Here is a 17101-nt window from a genome sequence, read left to right as displayed (position 1 = left end):
TGTGGGATGGAGAGTCTCCATTGAGCAGCTAGATCTGCCTTGGTTTCTGCTCCTGGGCTCCAGCATGTGCCAGAGGAACCGGCTGCAAGAGCATCCCCGGCGATCCGAGCAGGCCTGAGTGCAGGCTGCCCCCACCTCTAGGCGACACCCCTCCTTGGCTTGGCACAGCCTGCCTGACAGCCCCACCAGGGTTAGAACGAGGCCCAGGCGCACCAGCTAGAGTTGCAGGTAAGACCCAGATGGGGCCGTCAGGAGGTACAAATAGCAGAGCCCATCTCCAGCTCCCAAGGAGTGGAAGAGGGGGTTCTTTGGCTGACTTCGTCAGAGCCTCGGCTGCCCCCGGCCTGAACACAATGTCCAGGCGCATGCCAAGCACGCAGAGCTGTTTGTAAAGCGATAAGCTGCACTGGGGGAGTTGGTTCGGGGAGAGGCACAGGAACAGAGGAATGCAAAGGTCAGCGATGGCCAAGGTGATCCTGCCCACGGCCCCAGCCCCACCCGCCTTATTTCGGGTGGGAGAAGCCCAGACGGCGGCGAGCTCTGGAATCCCTCCCGTCTAGCCCTGGCTAGCCAGGGAAGCCGCATTCCCGCTAGAGCTGTGGCAGGCCTCGTCGCCTTGTGGTCCCGACTTCCAGCTGGGACGGGAAAACCTGATCCTCTCCCCCACAGCAGCCACCCTCCTAAACTGCTCCAAAAATAGAAGCCAGGCCAGGCCCCAAGCTCTGAGTCCTGGAGACTAAAGGACATGCCCGAAGCCCAGACACATCTGCATGGGAAGTGCACGGGGCAGAAAGCAGCTGCACGCTGCCCCCTGCAGGGGAGAAGCGCTTTCTCCAGCCCCAGACATCCATGCTCAAAGCCCCCGTGATCCCAGCACCGTGCAATGTGCTGCAGCGGGGAACGGCCCGCGTGGGGAGAGGTGTAGCCATGACACACATTTTAGGACCTGGGTTGTGAATAAAACACTTGATTGTTCAGTGTCTGATTCTGCAGAAGCTCTGCAGAGCAGGGCCCAGCTCTTTATCTGGGTTTATACAGGGCCTAGCACCAGTGAGCCCTGGCACGTGAATGGGGCTGCTAGGAGCAACTGCAGCACACAGGAGAATGATCAACCTTGTAATTTAAGGAGGTATAAGGGTGGGAAAGAGGGAGAAAGGCTGATGAGTGCTAACTTAGGACAGGGAAGGCCCCAGGTCGATTCCTGGTCTGCCGAAGTCTCCCTGTGACCTGGGGCAAGCCACTTAATCTCTCCCTGCCTCAATGCTCTCATCTGCACAATGGGGAGAACAGCCCAGCCATGCTGCGATGATAAATATATTAGAGATTCTGAGGTTTGCTCTCACCAAGCCAGGAGTCCTGCTGAAGTCCCACCAGACGCCTTTCCTTTCTCTTTCTCCAACGTTCTCACGAGGAGGCCTTGGCAGAGACTGAGTGACATCAGCTCAGAAAAACTCTTTATTAGTGCTAGGAACATGTAAAATCCGACCCCGGTAACAAGCAGTGCTGGACGTGACTGTTACAAAACCTCACACGCATCACCCTGGCCTGGGAGAAGATTAACGGAAAACAAACCTGACCTCTGCCCCGGCTGGATCGAGAGAGAGTGAAACGGGGCCAAGGGGGAAAGCGGCCACACTCCGAGACCAGGTGCCCACAGCAGTATGGGTTTGATCCTTGTCACGGGGCATGTGAGTCAATTCCAGTGTTAGTGAAAGTGAGGGACAAGGACTCCCTGCTTCGAGAGGGCACCACACAGCTACCAACAGTTTAGAGCCACACTCTTATTCCAGTCCTGAGCCTGCCTTGAGTGCAGATTGCCACAGCGTTTGCTGGGTTCTGTGGGACGATAGGGAGGGTCCGGACCCGAATTCGAGCCCCTGCATGCAAACTGCCAAGGCGAGCTCTGAGAGAAGCAGCACAGAGGTCTGTTAGAGAAGAGGAAGGCGCAGAGTTATATCCCATGCCAGCCTAGTCAGTAAAAAGCTATGTGGGTTTAAGGGGGCAGGGAAGGAGGTCAAAAGGCAGATCCCTAATCCCAGAAACTTGACACTTAAAGAAACCTACCCCGACACTGATACATGACAGCCACGAGCCATGTGTGCACAGACGCCCAGGGACAGAGTTTCTGTCTAGAACGAGGAGAGAAAATGCATGTAAAGTGCACAATGGCACCAAGGGGCCACACCCCTTCTTACACACCCAGCCCCGGGATGGAAGGCTGGGAGGCCGAGCCAAAGAAGGGGCTGGCGAGCAAGGATCCCACATCCGCTCACCTTCCCCGGTCACCAGAAGAGGCAGGGAGGTAGGACTGCACAGGTGGTTTCACCTGCATGGCTTTGTGAAACAATTTTTGCGGATCCTTTTCTGTGTCTGGATTTTTCTTGGTGAACACTGAGCCAGGCGGGGGAGGGGAAAAGCCACGATTCCTTTATACAAATAAATACAGAAGGGGGCGGGGGGGGGCAGAATTTAAAACAATCTGAAGGGGGGGAGGGATGCTTTGTTTCAAAGATCTAACGAAGAGATCCAGCAGAACCTATCCCACGGCGCTGCCCAGATTTCTACAGCAGATAACATTCCAATCCTGTGTCCAGGGCGCTCAGCACCTCAACACATTTGGCTGTACATGGCGATAGGTCTCTGGGTAACAGCAGAGATGTAACCACCACGCAACAGCCACTGAGCCCTTCTGATGTTCACAGCAGGAGAAGGGAAAGAGAATCAAAGGAAGCTGAAGGTGGAACTTAAGAGGAGGGGCTGATTTGCAATTCAAAGAGGGTGGGCTGGACAGGACTGCAGCCAGGGGTCCTGTCCTGATTGTTCATGTTTGCAGCAGCTACCATGCCAACAGAAGCACCAGAAAACAAGTCTCACCTTCACCCACTAGAGAATGAGCCGCACACAGGGAGATCAGGAAGAATGGAAAATTGGAAAGTCAGGAGGTGGCAGGGATGGCCTGCAAATGACAGATCCTGCCATCTCCCACAAGCAGCTAAACTCCCAGAGTTTGGTTTCTATCCTTCCCCACTGCCCAAAACCCTTCCCCGTAAATCTGCTCAGCCAGGATTTGCAGACAGAGCTGCACCCAGCTGCCTAACAGCAGCACAGGGGTGGTCGCTGTTTCTCGGGGCATGGGTTGGGGGCGAGCTCCTGAGCTGGGCACGGTAAATGTGAAGGTTGTTAAAGGGGCAAAGACATCCTGAAATCAAGTCTGGTAAAAGAGAAGAATCACAAGCGGTTGCAGTTTCTACCCCAATCCCTGGGGCCTTCTCCAATTTGGGTGATTGTTTACACCCTCGTTATCCTTTGTGAAGAAACAAAATATTTCTCTCTCCTGTTACTGAGAAACCCCCAACAAGGCAAACTGACCAGAGAGGATCAGAACGGTGGGTGACATCCTGGCCCCACTGAAATCAGTTTCGTGACCTGCTGTCAGATGCACAGGGTGGGGGTGAAAACAAGGGATGTAAAAGGTTAACCAGTAAGCATTAGGCTTACTGTTAACCAGACCTTAACCGTTAAGCCCCACAGCTGGCCACATCGGCCAGCGGGACTCCAGCCCTGGCTGCGCTGGACCGGGTGGGACACCTGGAGCAGGTCCAGCCGTGTCAAGCAGGACACAGCACCGCATCAGGTGGACTGGAGTGGTCCCGGCAGGACCCTAGACCCTGCTGCCCTGCCAGAGGAACATCAGTTAATGGTTAACCAGTTAACCGATAGAATTTCAATCACTTAATCAGTTAACTTTTTAAACCAATATTTACATCCCTAGTGAAAACATAGGGAAAATATCCACCAACCCCCAGATTTTTTAATCCAGGCAGAAGTGTGAGTTTTACATGAATGGGGACCCTTTAAGCCGAAGCAAGAAACACAACTATGGCTGTTCTTTTGACAAGAGTGGCACATGTTGGCAGAAAGGTCCAACAGCAGCACCGGGCACCCACAGTTCCAGCTGAAATCAACACCCTCAGGGAAAAAAAAAGAAAAGAAAAGAAAAGTCAAGCCCTGAGGGGCTCAAGTTGGATCCCCCACAATTGAGGAGCTCAAATTCAGTGACAACTTTTAAAAACTTTGCACCTCTCTCTGCGCTCGCCTTTCCCTGCCCAGGGCGAGGGAGTTTGGGGGGAAATTTCAGATAGAAAATAAAATGGTTGGTTATTTGGGATTTTGGTTTTTAACCCCATTTAGCAGAGGCAGTTAGAACAGAGATGGATCAACAGAGGGCATAAGCACAGAGAAAAGGGGCATAAGCACAGGGAAAAGGGAGTGTGGATAAGAATCATTTATCCCTCAAATCTTACCCTAGTGGGAGGCTTGTACCATTTAAATGAATTCACGCTTTGCTACAGTCCTTAAAAGAGCATCCGCTAAAGAAGTAGGTGAGATTCCTGCCCGGCAGTTCACAGGGCTTTTCTGTAACACTTGGTCCGGCAGCAGCAGTAATTGACATTAAACAGCTAATAAATATTTCCAGTGACTCTCCCCATCTTACATCTAGTATTAGACTATACAAGCGTAGAACTCAAGTGCTATAGAATACGCCTGGCGTGAAATTTCAGGTATGGAGGGAGAACAGTTTTAGCGCGAATCTGCTGTGGTTTTCTACCGTCCCTGAGGAGAAGCAGCGGGGAGAGCAGATGATGCAACTCAGCTGGATCACTGTACAAGGAGCTGAATCGTCTCCCTGCTTGGTTTTACGCAGCACAGCAAAACACTAGACCAAAAAGGGACCTTGCTGAAAGGAGCACAGACAGCGGTTAGCCATCTCAGGGCAGGGCGGAGGGACTGCGTCACAGCCCCAGCCTACTGCTTCCAACACAATGGAGTGTTTCATAACAGATGCGTCAGTCAGTCAGTGGAGGGTCTGAGTGCCCCACCGCCAGACGCCTGGATTGCAGGGGCAGACCAACACCTCTGACGCCAGCCTGCGAGCAGGGTTAGAGGCGGCCAGACAGCGAGGGAGGCACATGGTGCCAGCACTGGCCTCTCTGCACTAGGCTGTACCCAGGGGCGGATGGAGGCACTGCTCACACAGGTTCCATTGCAGCGCAAACAGGGCCCTGAGCCGGCTGACTTTCACCAGCCCCCCAGGCTGACATCAAAGGATCCCCAGCCAGGTCACTAGCCCCTAGGTCTTCATATCCCTGTGGGCCACGTTGCTGTCCTGTGTCTGTGCCCCCGCTTCCTGCGCCAACCTCTGCTTACGGAGCTGCAGCGGCCCAGTAATATAACAATATTGACACCCCCGACAGCGTAGTTAGCGTCTGAGCTTGCGAAGTATTGACCGCCCAGAGGAGGGAGCTTGGTTCCTTTGCAGGGTGGGATCTCTTCCAGCTCTGAATACACTCACCCACCAGGGGAGGAAGAGGAGGAGAGGGGACAGCGCCTCCTTCTGACATGGGCTGGAATTTCATTTGCTTTGCTCAAAACAAAACGGGGGGAAGGTCTGAGTGGAGTCTCCTCCACCCAGGTGGTGATGCTGGGGCGGGAGGGGACTAACACCCCACCCGCCCGGCAGGCTTGTAGTGTGGAGGGGAATATTCCTTTTGGGGTGAGCGAGACTAGTAAGGTAGCACAAGTGCACTTTGTGGCTTTTTACACCTTGGCCTCGCAGCTGGGTTTATTCAGAGGTTTCCAATCTGCCCACTGGAGAGGAGACCGAGCCCAAATCCTCCCTGCCCTTTAGTTCTCTCTCTATTCGTTTGTTTTAAGGGCAGAGCCGCGATTCTACCTTCGGGCACAAAATAAGCGGAGGGCTGGGGAATTCTCAGCTCTTAAACAACGGTGCCACTTCTAAAATGGTGAATCCAATTTTTAACACCCCCCCACCCCTTCCTGAGCTGCACCCTTGTGCAGACACTGTGGGTGCAAAGTTTCAGCTTTAAACCAATTTGTATGGGCTACTTATAACACACACACACACACACCCGCGCCAAAGGGTGACAGATTGCACCGCCCTTCCTGTGGCACAGCTGTCATTCCAGAGAGGGGAAATGGCAGCGCCACAGCTAAACCCCTCTGCTGGAGGCCCTACGTTCACTCTGGGGATGAAGAGCAGCCGCGGTGTCAGCCCACCCGGCGGGTGTTTGGATGACAAAGGAGTCTGGTGCTGCTTGGTTCTCTGGCTCAGGAGGACGGGTTCGCAGACACAGGAGCTGGCTCTACTCACAGGGCAGCGGGCGGGTTTTCAGCAGGCAGAAGGCAGTGAGCTGGACTCAACCTTCAGTCCTTTACTGGCCAGGAAGGCATCCTGCTTGGGGTCTCGACCCAGGAACTTCCTCAACATGTCACACGCATCCACGGACCCTCCGGGACGCAGGATGTAGTTCCTGTAATCCATGCCCACCTGCAGAGGGAGACGGGCCGGGAGGGGGAAGGGGAGACAGAGAGGGAGGAAGGATCAGGGCATGGGAGACCAGCGAGGGAGAGCGCTCTCATCCCTCAATACTGCTGCCTGTGCTAAGCCCCTCTGCATGCTCTGGGCTGATTACATCCAGGGAGGGTCTCCCCACGGACCACCTCATCCCTCCTGCGGGGCCGCTATTCCCACAGCAGGCAGCACACTGGGGAGACAGACAGACAGGAGCGTCCATTACCTTACAGTTCATGATCCCCTCCTGCTTGAAGCGCGTGTGGAACATGTCCATGGAATACACTTCACTCCAGAGGTAGCCATAGTACTGGGCATCGTAGCCTCCAGCCAGGTGGCCAAACGTGGCCAGCATGTTCGTACCTTGGGAATTAAGACAGATGTGTGGCCTGCTGATGAGACATGCTGCAGGAGTCGGGCACTGAGACAACTGCCTGAGGAATGGGCAGGCGCAGGGGAAGGGGAGAGACAACGGACGATTACATCATTGATTCAAGCTGCAAAAACCCGATGTGGAAATTTACCAGCCCAGGCACCAAATCAACTTCCCTGTGATCTCAGGGGGGAAAAACATCGGGGGGAGATTTTCCACCATGCTCGGCACTGGCTTAACATTGCTCCCAATGGAGAGAACGGCTTGTTCCCCGAGCCCAGCGCTCCTGGACATGCCGCCCTAACTGTGGCTGACATGCCCAAGGCAAGTGGGGAAGCAGAGTGAAGCAAAACTGCCTTTATAGGCTTGGGCTAGGAATAGCCAGTGGCTCTAGCCCCCTGCTGTGGGGTACAGAGGAGCCATTTCTGCTGGTCTTTTGCCCAGCTGGCACCGGAGGTTTTGAGAGTCTGCCCTGGACCGTGCGGAGGCAGGAGGCCAGGAAGAGAGGAAAAGCTCCTGCCCCTTGACATGATCTTCAGAGAAGCCCCTCTCCCCAGAGCCTGTAGAACCAACATGCCCATCAGTGCCAGGTGGCTACCTGGGGTGGCAGGGATGCCCAGCACCTCCTCGCACAGCCGGGTGTACTCCTCCACGGGGTCTGCCTTCGTCTGGGTGTGAAGGGCCTGGTCCACCTTCGCCAGGACGATCTGACGCAAGTTGAACAGCCCTGTCACAAGAGTGGAGAGGGAGCCAAAGGGTGAGCCAGACAGCGCCTCCGCAGGGAGGCCACGGTGGGTGGGTAACAGCCGGCAGAGACTGCTGAGAGTGCCTGCTCCCCACCCTCCAAGCTCTGCCAAGACCTCCCCACCAAGCCTGTCCTGCAACCTCCCACTATTCTAGTGCTGAGCCCCCCACTCACGCCCCTCAATCCGGACCTGCAGCCCCTCCTGCCCCATGACTGCTAATGATCACAAGTAGGTTCCTTCCCTGCCAACCCCACCCAGCACAGCAGAGGGGCGAGACAAGGCTGACCCCAATTCGGGAGGGGGGGCGGAGTACCATGGCTCCTACCTGTGTTCGCCTGCCTGGATTGGATGAGCTTCTCCAGCAGTTCGTCGGGCATGGGACTGCCAGTTTTGTAGTGTTTGGACATGCGCACCAGGGGCTCCTTCTCCCACACCCAGTTCTCCAGCATCTGAGACGGGGCTTCAACAAAGTCCCGCTCCACATGGGTCCCGCTGAACATGGCAAACTCTGCCTACAAGAGACACATGCTGTTACAATACAACCCAGTCAGAGCGGGGACAGAGTAGTGACCCAGATCCCCCCTGCCCCAGGCAGTGCCCACCTAGGGGTGAGGAATAACCCAACCCAGCAGAATGGCCCCAGCTGGCCACCGGAAGCCCCCAATTAAATGACCGGGCTTGGCAACCATGGAGATTGGAATGTAGAGCCTCCATCATAAGTGAGATGAGCTTGCTGCTCTCAGGCTTGTCCCAAGTCACCGCACTGCGTGACACAACAGTCAGCTCCCACGTGAGTGTGACAATGGATTGGCAAAGTGGGAGCTGCGGCTCATGGGCAGAGTTGGGTGGGACAGCAGCGTGTTGGAGGAGCTGCAGCTCGGGATTGAGGGGCACCGGCAGAGCGGTGATGGTGGGGGGCCCATGGCTGGGTTAGCAGGAGGAGCTGCGGGTCAGGATCAAGAGGCACGGGCAGAGCAGTGCAGAAGGATGTCTGCACCCCTTGCTCTCTGCCTGGCTGTGGCCAGTGCTCCAGTCATCTCCCTTGCAATGTTCTGTGGCACTAGGAGGAGCCAGAGTCCCACTGCCCCCCATGCGGCCCTGCCCTTACCTGCGAGCAGAGCTGGTGCATGACATGGCCGAACTCATGGAAGTAGGTCTCCACCTCGTCGTGCTGCAGCAGGGACGGTGCGTCCGGCGTGGGCTTGGTGAAGTTGGCTACCATGGCAGCAACGGAGATCTGCCGGCTGGAGTCCGGCAGCAGGCAGCCTGGCTGCAGGCCAAAGCAGGCCGCGTGCCCGTACTTCCCCTCCCTGGAGTGGGTGGAGGAGACTGTCAGACGGAATCCAGCCCAGCCTCGTCACCCAGAGAGCCTACCAGGCACTGACGGATTCGTGCAGGTCAAGTGCTCGCTGGGATTGGCCGGACCAACCGCACTCCTGTTCCTTCTCCATCGGCGTCAAGGTACAGATCCAATCCCATAGCAGAACTCAAGCTGACCCTAGCAAGTGGTTTGGGATGGCGAAGCCCCCCAGATGCCATCTCCCCAGGGTGAGTTATATAGGGTAACTGGATGTTCAGCGCTTGTCGTGCTTCTTTGGTGGGAGAGGAGGTCAGGCACCCACCAGAGAGAAAAGAGAGGCTGTAGGGATGTGGGATTCAGGGCTTCTCTGGCAGCTGTGGGGGTGGCTGCCACTGCAGCTCAGAAGGGATGGGGAAAACACCCCAGGGCTGGGCCTGATGGAGGTGTTAGACAAGGAACACACCCCAGAGCAAGGCACAATGGAGAGCTTCTAGGTGACGGTGGGAAACCCCACTCAGCACCATACGCCGTCACCTTGTAGTCAGGCCCTGCTGATTGCAGGGATAAAGCTAAGGCCGCTCTGAGAGGCAGGCGGGCAATGCTGATGTACTGCCAGGGACAGGTGGCACAAGGAGAGAGCCACAAACAACTCCTGCCCTCAAGAGGCAGCACCATACACACTGCCCGACTAGCCATAGGCAACCGGCTCCACAGTCACACTGGGAAGGAGTCCAGAGCCCAGAACCCTCCTGCAGACAGACTCCTGTCACTCCAAAGGGGGCGCAGGAGTTTCCCCCATGTGCCTGGGTTGCAAGATCCACCGTCCCCAAGGGGCCCTGCAGGATCCGGCCCTAAGCCCATCTCCCTCGCTCTGGTGTGACGGGGGGCTCACCGGGGGTACAAATCCAGGTAGAACTGCCCAATGGTCTTGCCCAAGGCGATGTCCTTCACCGAGTAGAGCTGGACGTCCTCGTGCCAGACCTGGGCATGCTCCTCCAGGTGGAAGTTCAGGCCCAGCAGCTCCTGGTAGATCTCCAGCAGGCCAGCGGTGACCACCTGCATGGGGAAATACTCCTTCAGCAGGTTCTGGTCCACGCTGTACTTGGTCTCCTCCACCTGGTTCATGTAGTAGCGCATGTCCCACGCGTTGATGCAGGCGTCAAACTCCAAGTCCCGCTTCTTGCACTCTTTCTTCTTCAGGTCCAGGATCACGGCCCGTTCCTTCTCCCCAAGCGGCTTCAGCTTCTGGGCCAGCTCATCTGGACAGACCAAGAGGGGGAAGAAGCATGAGAGCAGGGTGTGCCGGAAAACCCAGCCCCTCCCTTTCCAAAGCCAGGTGCGGTACCTAAGAAGGAAGCCACGGTCTTGCTGGTTTTCACCATGTTCATTTCCAGCACGAAATCAGCATGAGTGTCGAAGCCCAGGAGGTTGGATTTCTGAGCCCGCAGGTCCACCAGTTCCTTGAGGATCAAGTAGTTCTCCTGCAACAAAGGAGAAAGCTCAGCTTGTGGAGCTGGAAGTACTGGGCAGAGAGGAGGCACGAAGGCCGAGGTGGAACAGAGCAGCCACCCCAGGAAAGCAGCAGCAGGTTAGTCCCCTCATACCCAAAGGCTAGGCTAGGACCCCCACAAAACCAGACAGCCCAGCCAGAGCCTCCATCACTCATTCAAACCCTTGGCTTCTCCACTGAGAATGCTCATTGGGATGGTGGGTTGGGTGGCGCAGGCCCCTGGGCCACTGAACTGTCCTCAGATGATGGTGCCCTGCAGACGCCACTGATCTTGGCCAGTGTGACACCAAGGGGCTCCAGGCCACAACTGGCACTAGTGACCTACATATGGAAACACTCTCTGGCGCTTGGTTCCCACATCAATGGCTGGGATGGGAGGCTGTGGCTTAGGGTGAAAGCCAGTGCTGTGCTCTAAGCTAGCAGGTTTGCGTGCTCAGGAGATCTGCCCCAAAACTTTCCTCCACCTACCTCCTTGCACCTGGAGTTGAACATTTCCTCCACCTTCCTCCTTGTCTCAGGCAAGTAGCATTTCTTCATGAGGGGGAAATAGTGCGGGTACTTCAGGGTGACCTTCAGCTTGCCATCCTCTGTCTTCTCCAGGGAGTTCAGGAAGTCCTCGGGGAGCCCCCCTGGAGAAGGAGAGGAGACAAAGACGGGTGGACTTTGAGGATTACCTGCAGATCCCCGCAGGGCGCTCTGGGGCGGCTTAGTCAGGAAGCACAGGAAGGTACATCTTCCCTGCAAACGGGTGAGCACACCAGCCAAAAGGGGCTTTGTAGCTGGGTGTAACTGGCAACTCTCCCGCTGCTTCACCTGGACCGAAGCAAGCTCGGGCCAGCAGCAGCTGCCAGTTATTTCTACTGGCAGATTTCCGCTTGATCGAGCAGTTAGAGAGCGAGCTCGGAGACGGGTTATCGTCACAGAAGGGAGACGAACCAATGCCTGGAGCCTTAGCGTCAGGAGAAGCAAACCTTCCTGGAGGTGCCAGTAGGCCTGGGTCCTCGACCGCGAGCAGCCCTTACCCAGTTCCTCCTTGGAGAAGGGCAGATAGGTGGTGTCTTCATTCAGGTTCTTGTTGAAGTCGATGCAGAGCAGGCTCAGCCTTTTCTTAATGGCTTTGATTTTCTTTTGAAAAAATATATAGAGACACGTCATCAGGCACAACTAAATTGGGGGAGGAAGCTGAGCATCAGTGTTTGCCATGCGTGGTCAGTTCTGTGCGCACCCGGTTCCCTGTTACTGGCTTCTCTCCAAACAGGGCCGGCTGTGCAGAGATACAGAGATCTCAACCCAGGACAGGCAATCTCTGCTCATGCCTGGTGGAAACCCAGCCATCACGCCCCGGGCCCGTCTGTTTGTGGCCAACTCAAGGAGCGGTGAGTGTTCAAGGTCCATCCAGCCATCGGCTAATTTCATTTCCCCTGCTTGTCAAGTCCCTCAACTGCCCTCTAGCCCTTTCTGCCGCAGTGCAGCCCATGAGATGCGGGTTACCCTAGTCAAGCTAAATCTGCTCACTGTTTCCCAGCTTCCTTACAGAACCTCTGCCCCTCACATGCAAACTTCACGTTACCATTGCTCTCGGGCTGGGAGCTGCTGTCATTCCTAGGTTGCTACATTCTACTTTGACTCTCTTCAGCCCGGGATCCCAAAGGGTACAGAGATTAGCTCCCCAGACTGACAGGTGCCATTATCCCCACCTTACAGGAGGGAAAACTGCACTTGCCCTGAGTCAGTGACAGAGCCAGGAATAGAACCCAGGAGTCCGGGCTGACAGCCTTCTGGTCTAGCCACAAGATCACACTCCTTTAGCCGTAGCCACCCCCTGTACAGCTATTTACCACACTAGTGACAGTCTCACCTCCTGCGTCTCCTCCGGGAGGTGAAGGCCATTTCGTTTACCCAGTTTAATCAGCCTCTCTAGATATCTCTTCGCTTCTGGCCTCAGGGAAGCACTTTCCGCTTTCTCCTGTCAGACAAAAAGGGGGAGCATCCAGAGCTGAAGGGGCGACAGTGCAGGGAGAGGGGTTTGCTAATCTACAGCTGTGACGCAGCCACAGCAAGTTATTTGTGTAGGTCCTACGCATGGTCTGTTTCAATGTCTGCGGACCCCGAACTAGAGGAAACACCCCCCTGTAGAAGGGTTAGATTCAAGAGGCTGGTTCCCACTAGATTATTTTCAGCATAGATCCCAACTTTACAAATCATTAGCCAACCCTGAGCCTCCATGGGATGTAGGTCAAGGTCATCAGCCTCATTTTAAAGATGAGGAAACTGAGGCACAACAAAGGGATGGGGCTTCTCAAGCTCACACAGTGCATCAGAGCTGAGACTAGATCCAGAAGCCTCAATTCCCCAGTCTTTTGTTTTAACTACTAAACGATATTGCCCTCACATTGTAATAGGACAGACAGTAGGGAGAGGGACTCATTGAAATGATAGGGAGGTCCTTGTATACTCCCTGTTGGGATGCTGGGCCTGTTGTCTTCTCAGCACTGTGAGCCACCCAGGTTATCCTTCCCCCCTTCCTCTGAACCTGGAGCCAGACGATCCTCTGGTACACGTCCTGCCTCATGCTCATCTCCACGTCGAAATCCGAGAGCTTTTTGTCTGCCTCCGTGCTGGCCGTGCGGATATCTTTGCAAGGGGAGACATGCTGGGGGAAGTCCAGCATGTTCCTCTGAACTGAAACGACAAAGCCAGGAGCTCAGACTGTAGCAAGGGCCCCGGAGCGCTACAGGGTTAGTGTTTGAAGTAGGTACCAGTTTCACAGTCTGGAGCCTAACACACAGCCCAAGCAGGGACAAGGCAGGTTGCTCCCACCGGCACGTCCCACACCTCACCCGGAACAACCCCTTCTAGCAAGGAGTTCGATCCGTCGCAGCTCATTCAGTCCTTGACATCTCTGTTGAGCCTCCTAGTCTCAGAGCCAGATCTGTGTGTCATATAGAAAGCATCGTATGGCTCTGTTTGGCAGTACTGTGTGGGGTGTTGGTGACACCTGTCCCTTTGGAAATGGCCTGGGACTCAGCCTGCCATGACACACAGGCAGAGGGGTGTGGGGAAGCTCGCACAGTGGTTGCCCACCTAACTCCTGGATCTGACCGGTGCCACCTGTCTCCCATTTTTCATGAGCACTAGAATTCAAGCCATAGTTCTAGGTGAAATCCTATGATGCTGTGGAAGCCAGATGATGTGTCCCTGTTAGAAGATGCTGCCCTATGCACAATCACTGCTGTCTGCTTAACCAGAGAGACAGGGTTCGACAGAGCACTGCTGGTTAATCAGGAAATACCCATACATCCAGTTGGCCACACCCAGGAACTTGGGGGTTCAGGATTGGGCCCTGAGACTCTCCCTCAGCGTGGGCTGGGAAGGATGCACCCAGCTATCACCGCAGAACTGGCATGGAGAATGCCTGTGCCAAGCCAGCAAGGCACCTAGCAGTCACAGAGTCCCTAGTTCTCCCCTCCTAAAGATCACAGTGACTTTGTTGTGGGTGCCGGATCTGCCTCAAGGGGGACACCTCACGCAGCAAACCTCATTACTGTAACTCCTCACCGGGGCAATCCGCACCAGACGCTGCATCATACAAAGAACTGGGTTACCTAGCTCTGCTCAGCTGGACCCACCCCAGGGTTTGCTGCAGGTCAGGGAATGGCTAATATAGATAAAGTCCAGCAGGGTTGGATTTTCGCCAAAGACAACAGGGTGGGGGAAGGTGCTTTGGTTTGGGGAGGTGCTCCAAAGTCTGATCTTGTTGATTGTTTAATTGTTAGGAAGGTCTTTTGAGACGGACTAAAAAAAACAAAACCTCAAATAATCACATTTTAAAACAATGCAGTTCTAGCGTGGATGCTTCTCAAAGCCTCCATATCCACAGCCTGTTTTCTCCTTGCCCATTTCCACTTCAGAAGGCAAAGGCAGGGAGTATATCCCTTACCACAACTTCTATGCGGCCCTGAACAACAAAACCCTGCAGCAGGGCCCTGCTGTCCCCATAGACCCACCATAAGAATTCTCTGTTGAGCAAAGAATTGGGGTGTGCCAGGAAAGGGCTGACAGGTCTGTGGATGTTAACACTATCTCTGCTTAGTAAGGAATTCCAACCCCCCCCCACCCACTTTTTTTTTGTGTGGAAAAATCAGAGAAGGTGCAAACTCATGACACTTCCCTTGCACCATCGGTGGTCAGACTGGGGAAAAGATACTGCGAGCAGGGAAGGTTGTCTGATTGAGAATAAACAGGTGTTACCCTGAGGCCAGCTTCATTTATAAACAGTGTTATTTTTTCACAGCATTTTAGCTGTAGTTCTAAAAAGAAAGACATTGTTTACACAGAGAAGGGAGCTCACCCCCATGTGTGTCCTCCCACATCTGATCATAGAAGCTAGAGATGGAAAAGCCCTAGTCCCTCAATCATCTTTCTGCCGATGCCTGGTTGTTTCCTACAGCACACTGTCTACCCTCTGTCCAGATACTGCAACAACAGGCAACTCCAAAGTCCTAAGTGCTGCTTTTAAAAATCACTTCCAGCAGCTCCTCTTGGAAACCATCTCACTGCCAAGTCACCATCAGGCAGATATTTCCTGACATTCTGTCTCTGTTTCCCATCCAATTCCATCCCATTCTTCCTAGTTATGCCCCACTGTATAAACCCCAACGAGGACATGTAAGAGAGAGGCTGGTGGAGCTATGCTAGGAAAACCCAATGATTCTAGACACTAGAGATGCACAAGATCTAAAAAGCACTCAGCTACTGACAAGAGCAATAGAGGGTTCCAGAAAACAGCCAAATCCTGTTTGTCCACATACCTGTATATTCCACCTCCACATCAGCCAGAGCTTTGAGGGTATTTTCATAGGAGACCTCCCCCTGTTCCTGGGAGCCCACTCGGTCATACACCTGCTTGCTCCTTTCTAGCAGCTCCACAGTCATGTTTTCTATTTGCTCTGCTGTCAGGTCCCATCTTAGTCGGTTCACTGGGGGTCTGTGGGACTGGCTGTCCACAACGTTACCTGAACAGGTAGGAAAGAGATCTACATGTAAGATATTGCCCTAGAAGAGTGTGGTGAACTCACCCGCAGATTAATAAGGCAGGGACTCAAAAGACAGGTCTGGCAAATACCACAGATGCCCTGTAACAGGCTCAGAAGAAAAGTCGATCTGTTTGAACCAAAGAGTAAACGGAACTGTTTCCAGTCAATGTTTCATCCCCTCATTTATGGCAACCCCTTAACCAAAACTTGACCCCTTAATTACCCCGCCCTCAATCAGACACATGGCAGGAGGGCTGGCAGAGATCTGTAGAGGAGCTTTGAAACTTTGGTTTGGGGGGAAAGTAACACACATAAAGAATGACAAAGAACTGGTGCAGCAGGGGGTAGGTGATGGGAAGATTACACCTTAGCACCTCAGTGTAGCCTTAATGAGACCAGTGACTGCAGCAGACCCAGCTGCAGAGCTGCCGCCCAGACTCTGCTGGGAGTAACTCCACAGCAGTGAGCTTTCTCTCACTCCAGCCCCGCAAGTTTACAAGTTGGGGACGAGTCTCTCCTTATTTGCAGGGGAAGTTTAAATAGAGAGTCGGGAGCAGATGCCCAAATTAGAGGGAAAGAAAGAGAGCAATATGGATTGGAAAGCTTCTGATTTACAAGTGATCTCCACTGCAGCTGAGCTGGTCCCTGGGTATGAGAGAGATAAGGTAGGTGAAACTTTATACTCAACTGGAGTTGGTGCAATAAAAGGTATCACCTCACGCACCTTGTCTCGCCAACTTACAATCATCGAATTCTAGCAAAACCTGCCTCACTGCTTCCCATTCCCTGCACCCCGGCTTCCCGTTCCCATCTCCTTTACTCTGCCCCCCATCCCAACTTCCCATCCTCCTTCCCCCAGCCCTCGACCCCAAACACTGCTTCCCCAAGCCCAACATTGATCTCGCTGCTCTCCCTCCCCCCCCCACACTGCCAGCCCTCCCTAACCCCATACCCTCTCCCTGCGCCCTACTCCCCTCACCCTACACCCCCCCGTCTCCACAACCTCTCCCCTCCATGCCCAACCCCCACCCCAGAGCCATCTCCCCCTGCCCCACGCAGCCCCCCTCCCTGGCCCCGCCTCCCCAGCGGGGGGGTACCTGTGGGGGGAGCCATGGCGTGCGGATCCAGCGGGCCTGATCCTGCTACCCCACTGCCAGACGCGCGGCGCAGCCCCACGCACGGGAACCTGCCCTGGGTCCTGCTCAGCCACAGAGAAGGGGCGGAGAGAAGCGGGCGACGTGAAGGATTCTGGGAGGGTGGAGGACCGCGCTTGGCCGGCCCCGGGGAGGGCTGCGGGGGTGGCCACTGCAGTGGCCTGGCCTCCGCAGGGGGGCAGCCCAGGGACCCCCCCCCGAGAGGGCACAGCCCCCCCCGACAGGACCAGGGTCCTGATCCTGCCCCCCCCATGGGGGAACTGCTCTCTGCGGGCAACAGCACTGGGGGGAGGCAGCGGGAGCCCAGCTCGGGGGGGGGCTGAGGGGGGCATGGTGCTGGGGGGGCAGCGGGAGCCCAGCTCGGGGGGGGGCTGAGGGGGGCATGGTGCTGGGGGGGCAGCGGGAGCCCAACTCGGGGGGGGCTGAGGGGGGCACGGTGCTGGGGGGGGCAGCGCGAGCCCAGCTCGGGGGGGGCTGAGGGGGGCACGGTGCTGGGGGGGGCAGCGGGAGCCCAGCTCCGGGGGGGCTGCGGGGGGCACGGTGCTGGGGGGGGCAGCGCGAGCCCAGCTCGGGGGGGGCTGAGGGGGGCACGGTGCTGGGGGGGGGCAG

The 17101-nt window shown here is 55.5% G+C and overlaps 1 protein-coding gene across 5 annotated transcripts; it reads right to left on the bottom strand.

The window, feature by feature from the left end:
- Positions 1-980: 980 nt before the first annotated feature.
- Positions 981-16813, bottom strand: THOP1 (thimet oligopeptidase 1). Of its 5 annotated transcripts, none has more exons than XM_030540328.1 (14): positions 16436-16811; positions 15114-15317; positions 12836-12984; positions 12161-12268; positions 11325-11427; positions 10771-10931; positions 10138-10273; positions 9685-10051; positions 8601-8802; positions 7818-8004; positions 7345-7473; positions 6600-6736; positions 6171-6349; positions 981-1923 (listed from the first exon to the last, which is right to left on the bottom strand). In XM_030540328.1, exons 1-13 carry the CDS (start codon positions 16743-16745, stop codon positions 6191-6193), a joined length of 2352 nt encoding a protein of 783 aa, XP_030396188.1. In that variant the 5' UTR covers positions 16746-16811; the 3' UTR covers positions 981-1923; positions 6171-6190. The 5 variants fall into 5 exon arrangements, with proteins under 5 accessions (XP_030396188.1, XP_030396189.1, XP_030396191.1 ...); XM_030540329.1 differs by having other exon boundaries at positions 981-2426; positions 6173-6349; XM_030540331.1 differs by lacking the exon at positions 981-1923 and adding an exon at positions 2433-3969 and having other exon boundaries at positions 6173-6349.
- Between the last annotated feature and the right edge of the window lie 288 nt (positions 16814-17101).

The sequence above is a fragment of the Gopherus evgoodei genome, chromosome 22 (assembly GCF_007399415.2).
Source record: "Gopherus evgoodei ecotype Sinaloan lineage chromosome 22, rGopEvg1_v1.p, whole genome shotgun sequence".
NCBI classification, from domain to species: Eukaryota; Metazoa; Chordata; order Testudines; family Testudinidae; genus Gopherus; species Gopherus evgoodei.
Note: the sequence above shows the minus strand (reverse complement) of the source record. Positions and strands in the feature narration are given on the sequence as shown.

Excerpts from the sequence above, each read along its gene's own strand:
- THOP1 (XM_030540328.1), bottom strand. The coding sequence starts at position 16,745 with ATGGGGGGGGCAGGATCAGGACCCTGGTCCTGTCGGGGGGGGCTGTGC. Across the intron at positions 12,269-12,835 it reads AGAGGATCGTCTGGCTCCAG|GAGAAAGCGGAAAGTGCTTC; the intron begins GTTCAGAGGAAG and ends TTTGTCTGACAG. Across the intron at positions 8,005-8,600 it reads TGCACCAGCTCTGCTCGCAG|GCAGAGTTTGCCATGTTCAG; the intron begins GTAAGGGCAGGG and ends TGTCTCTTGTAG.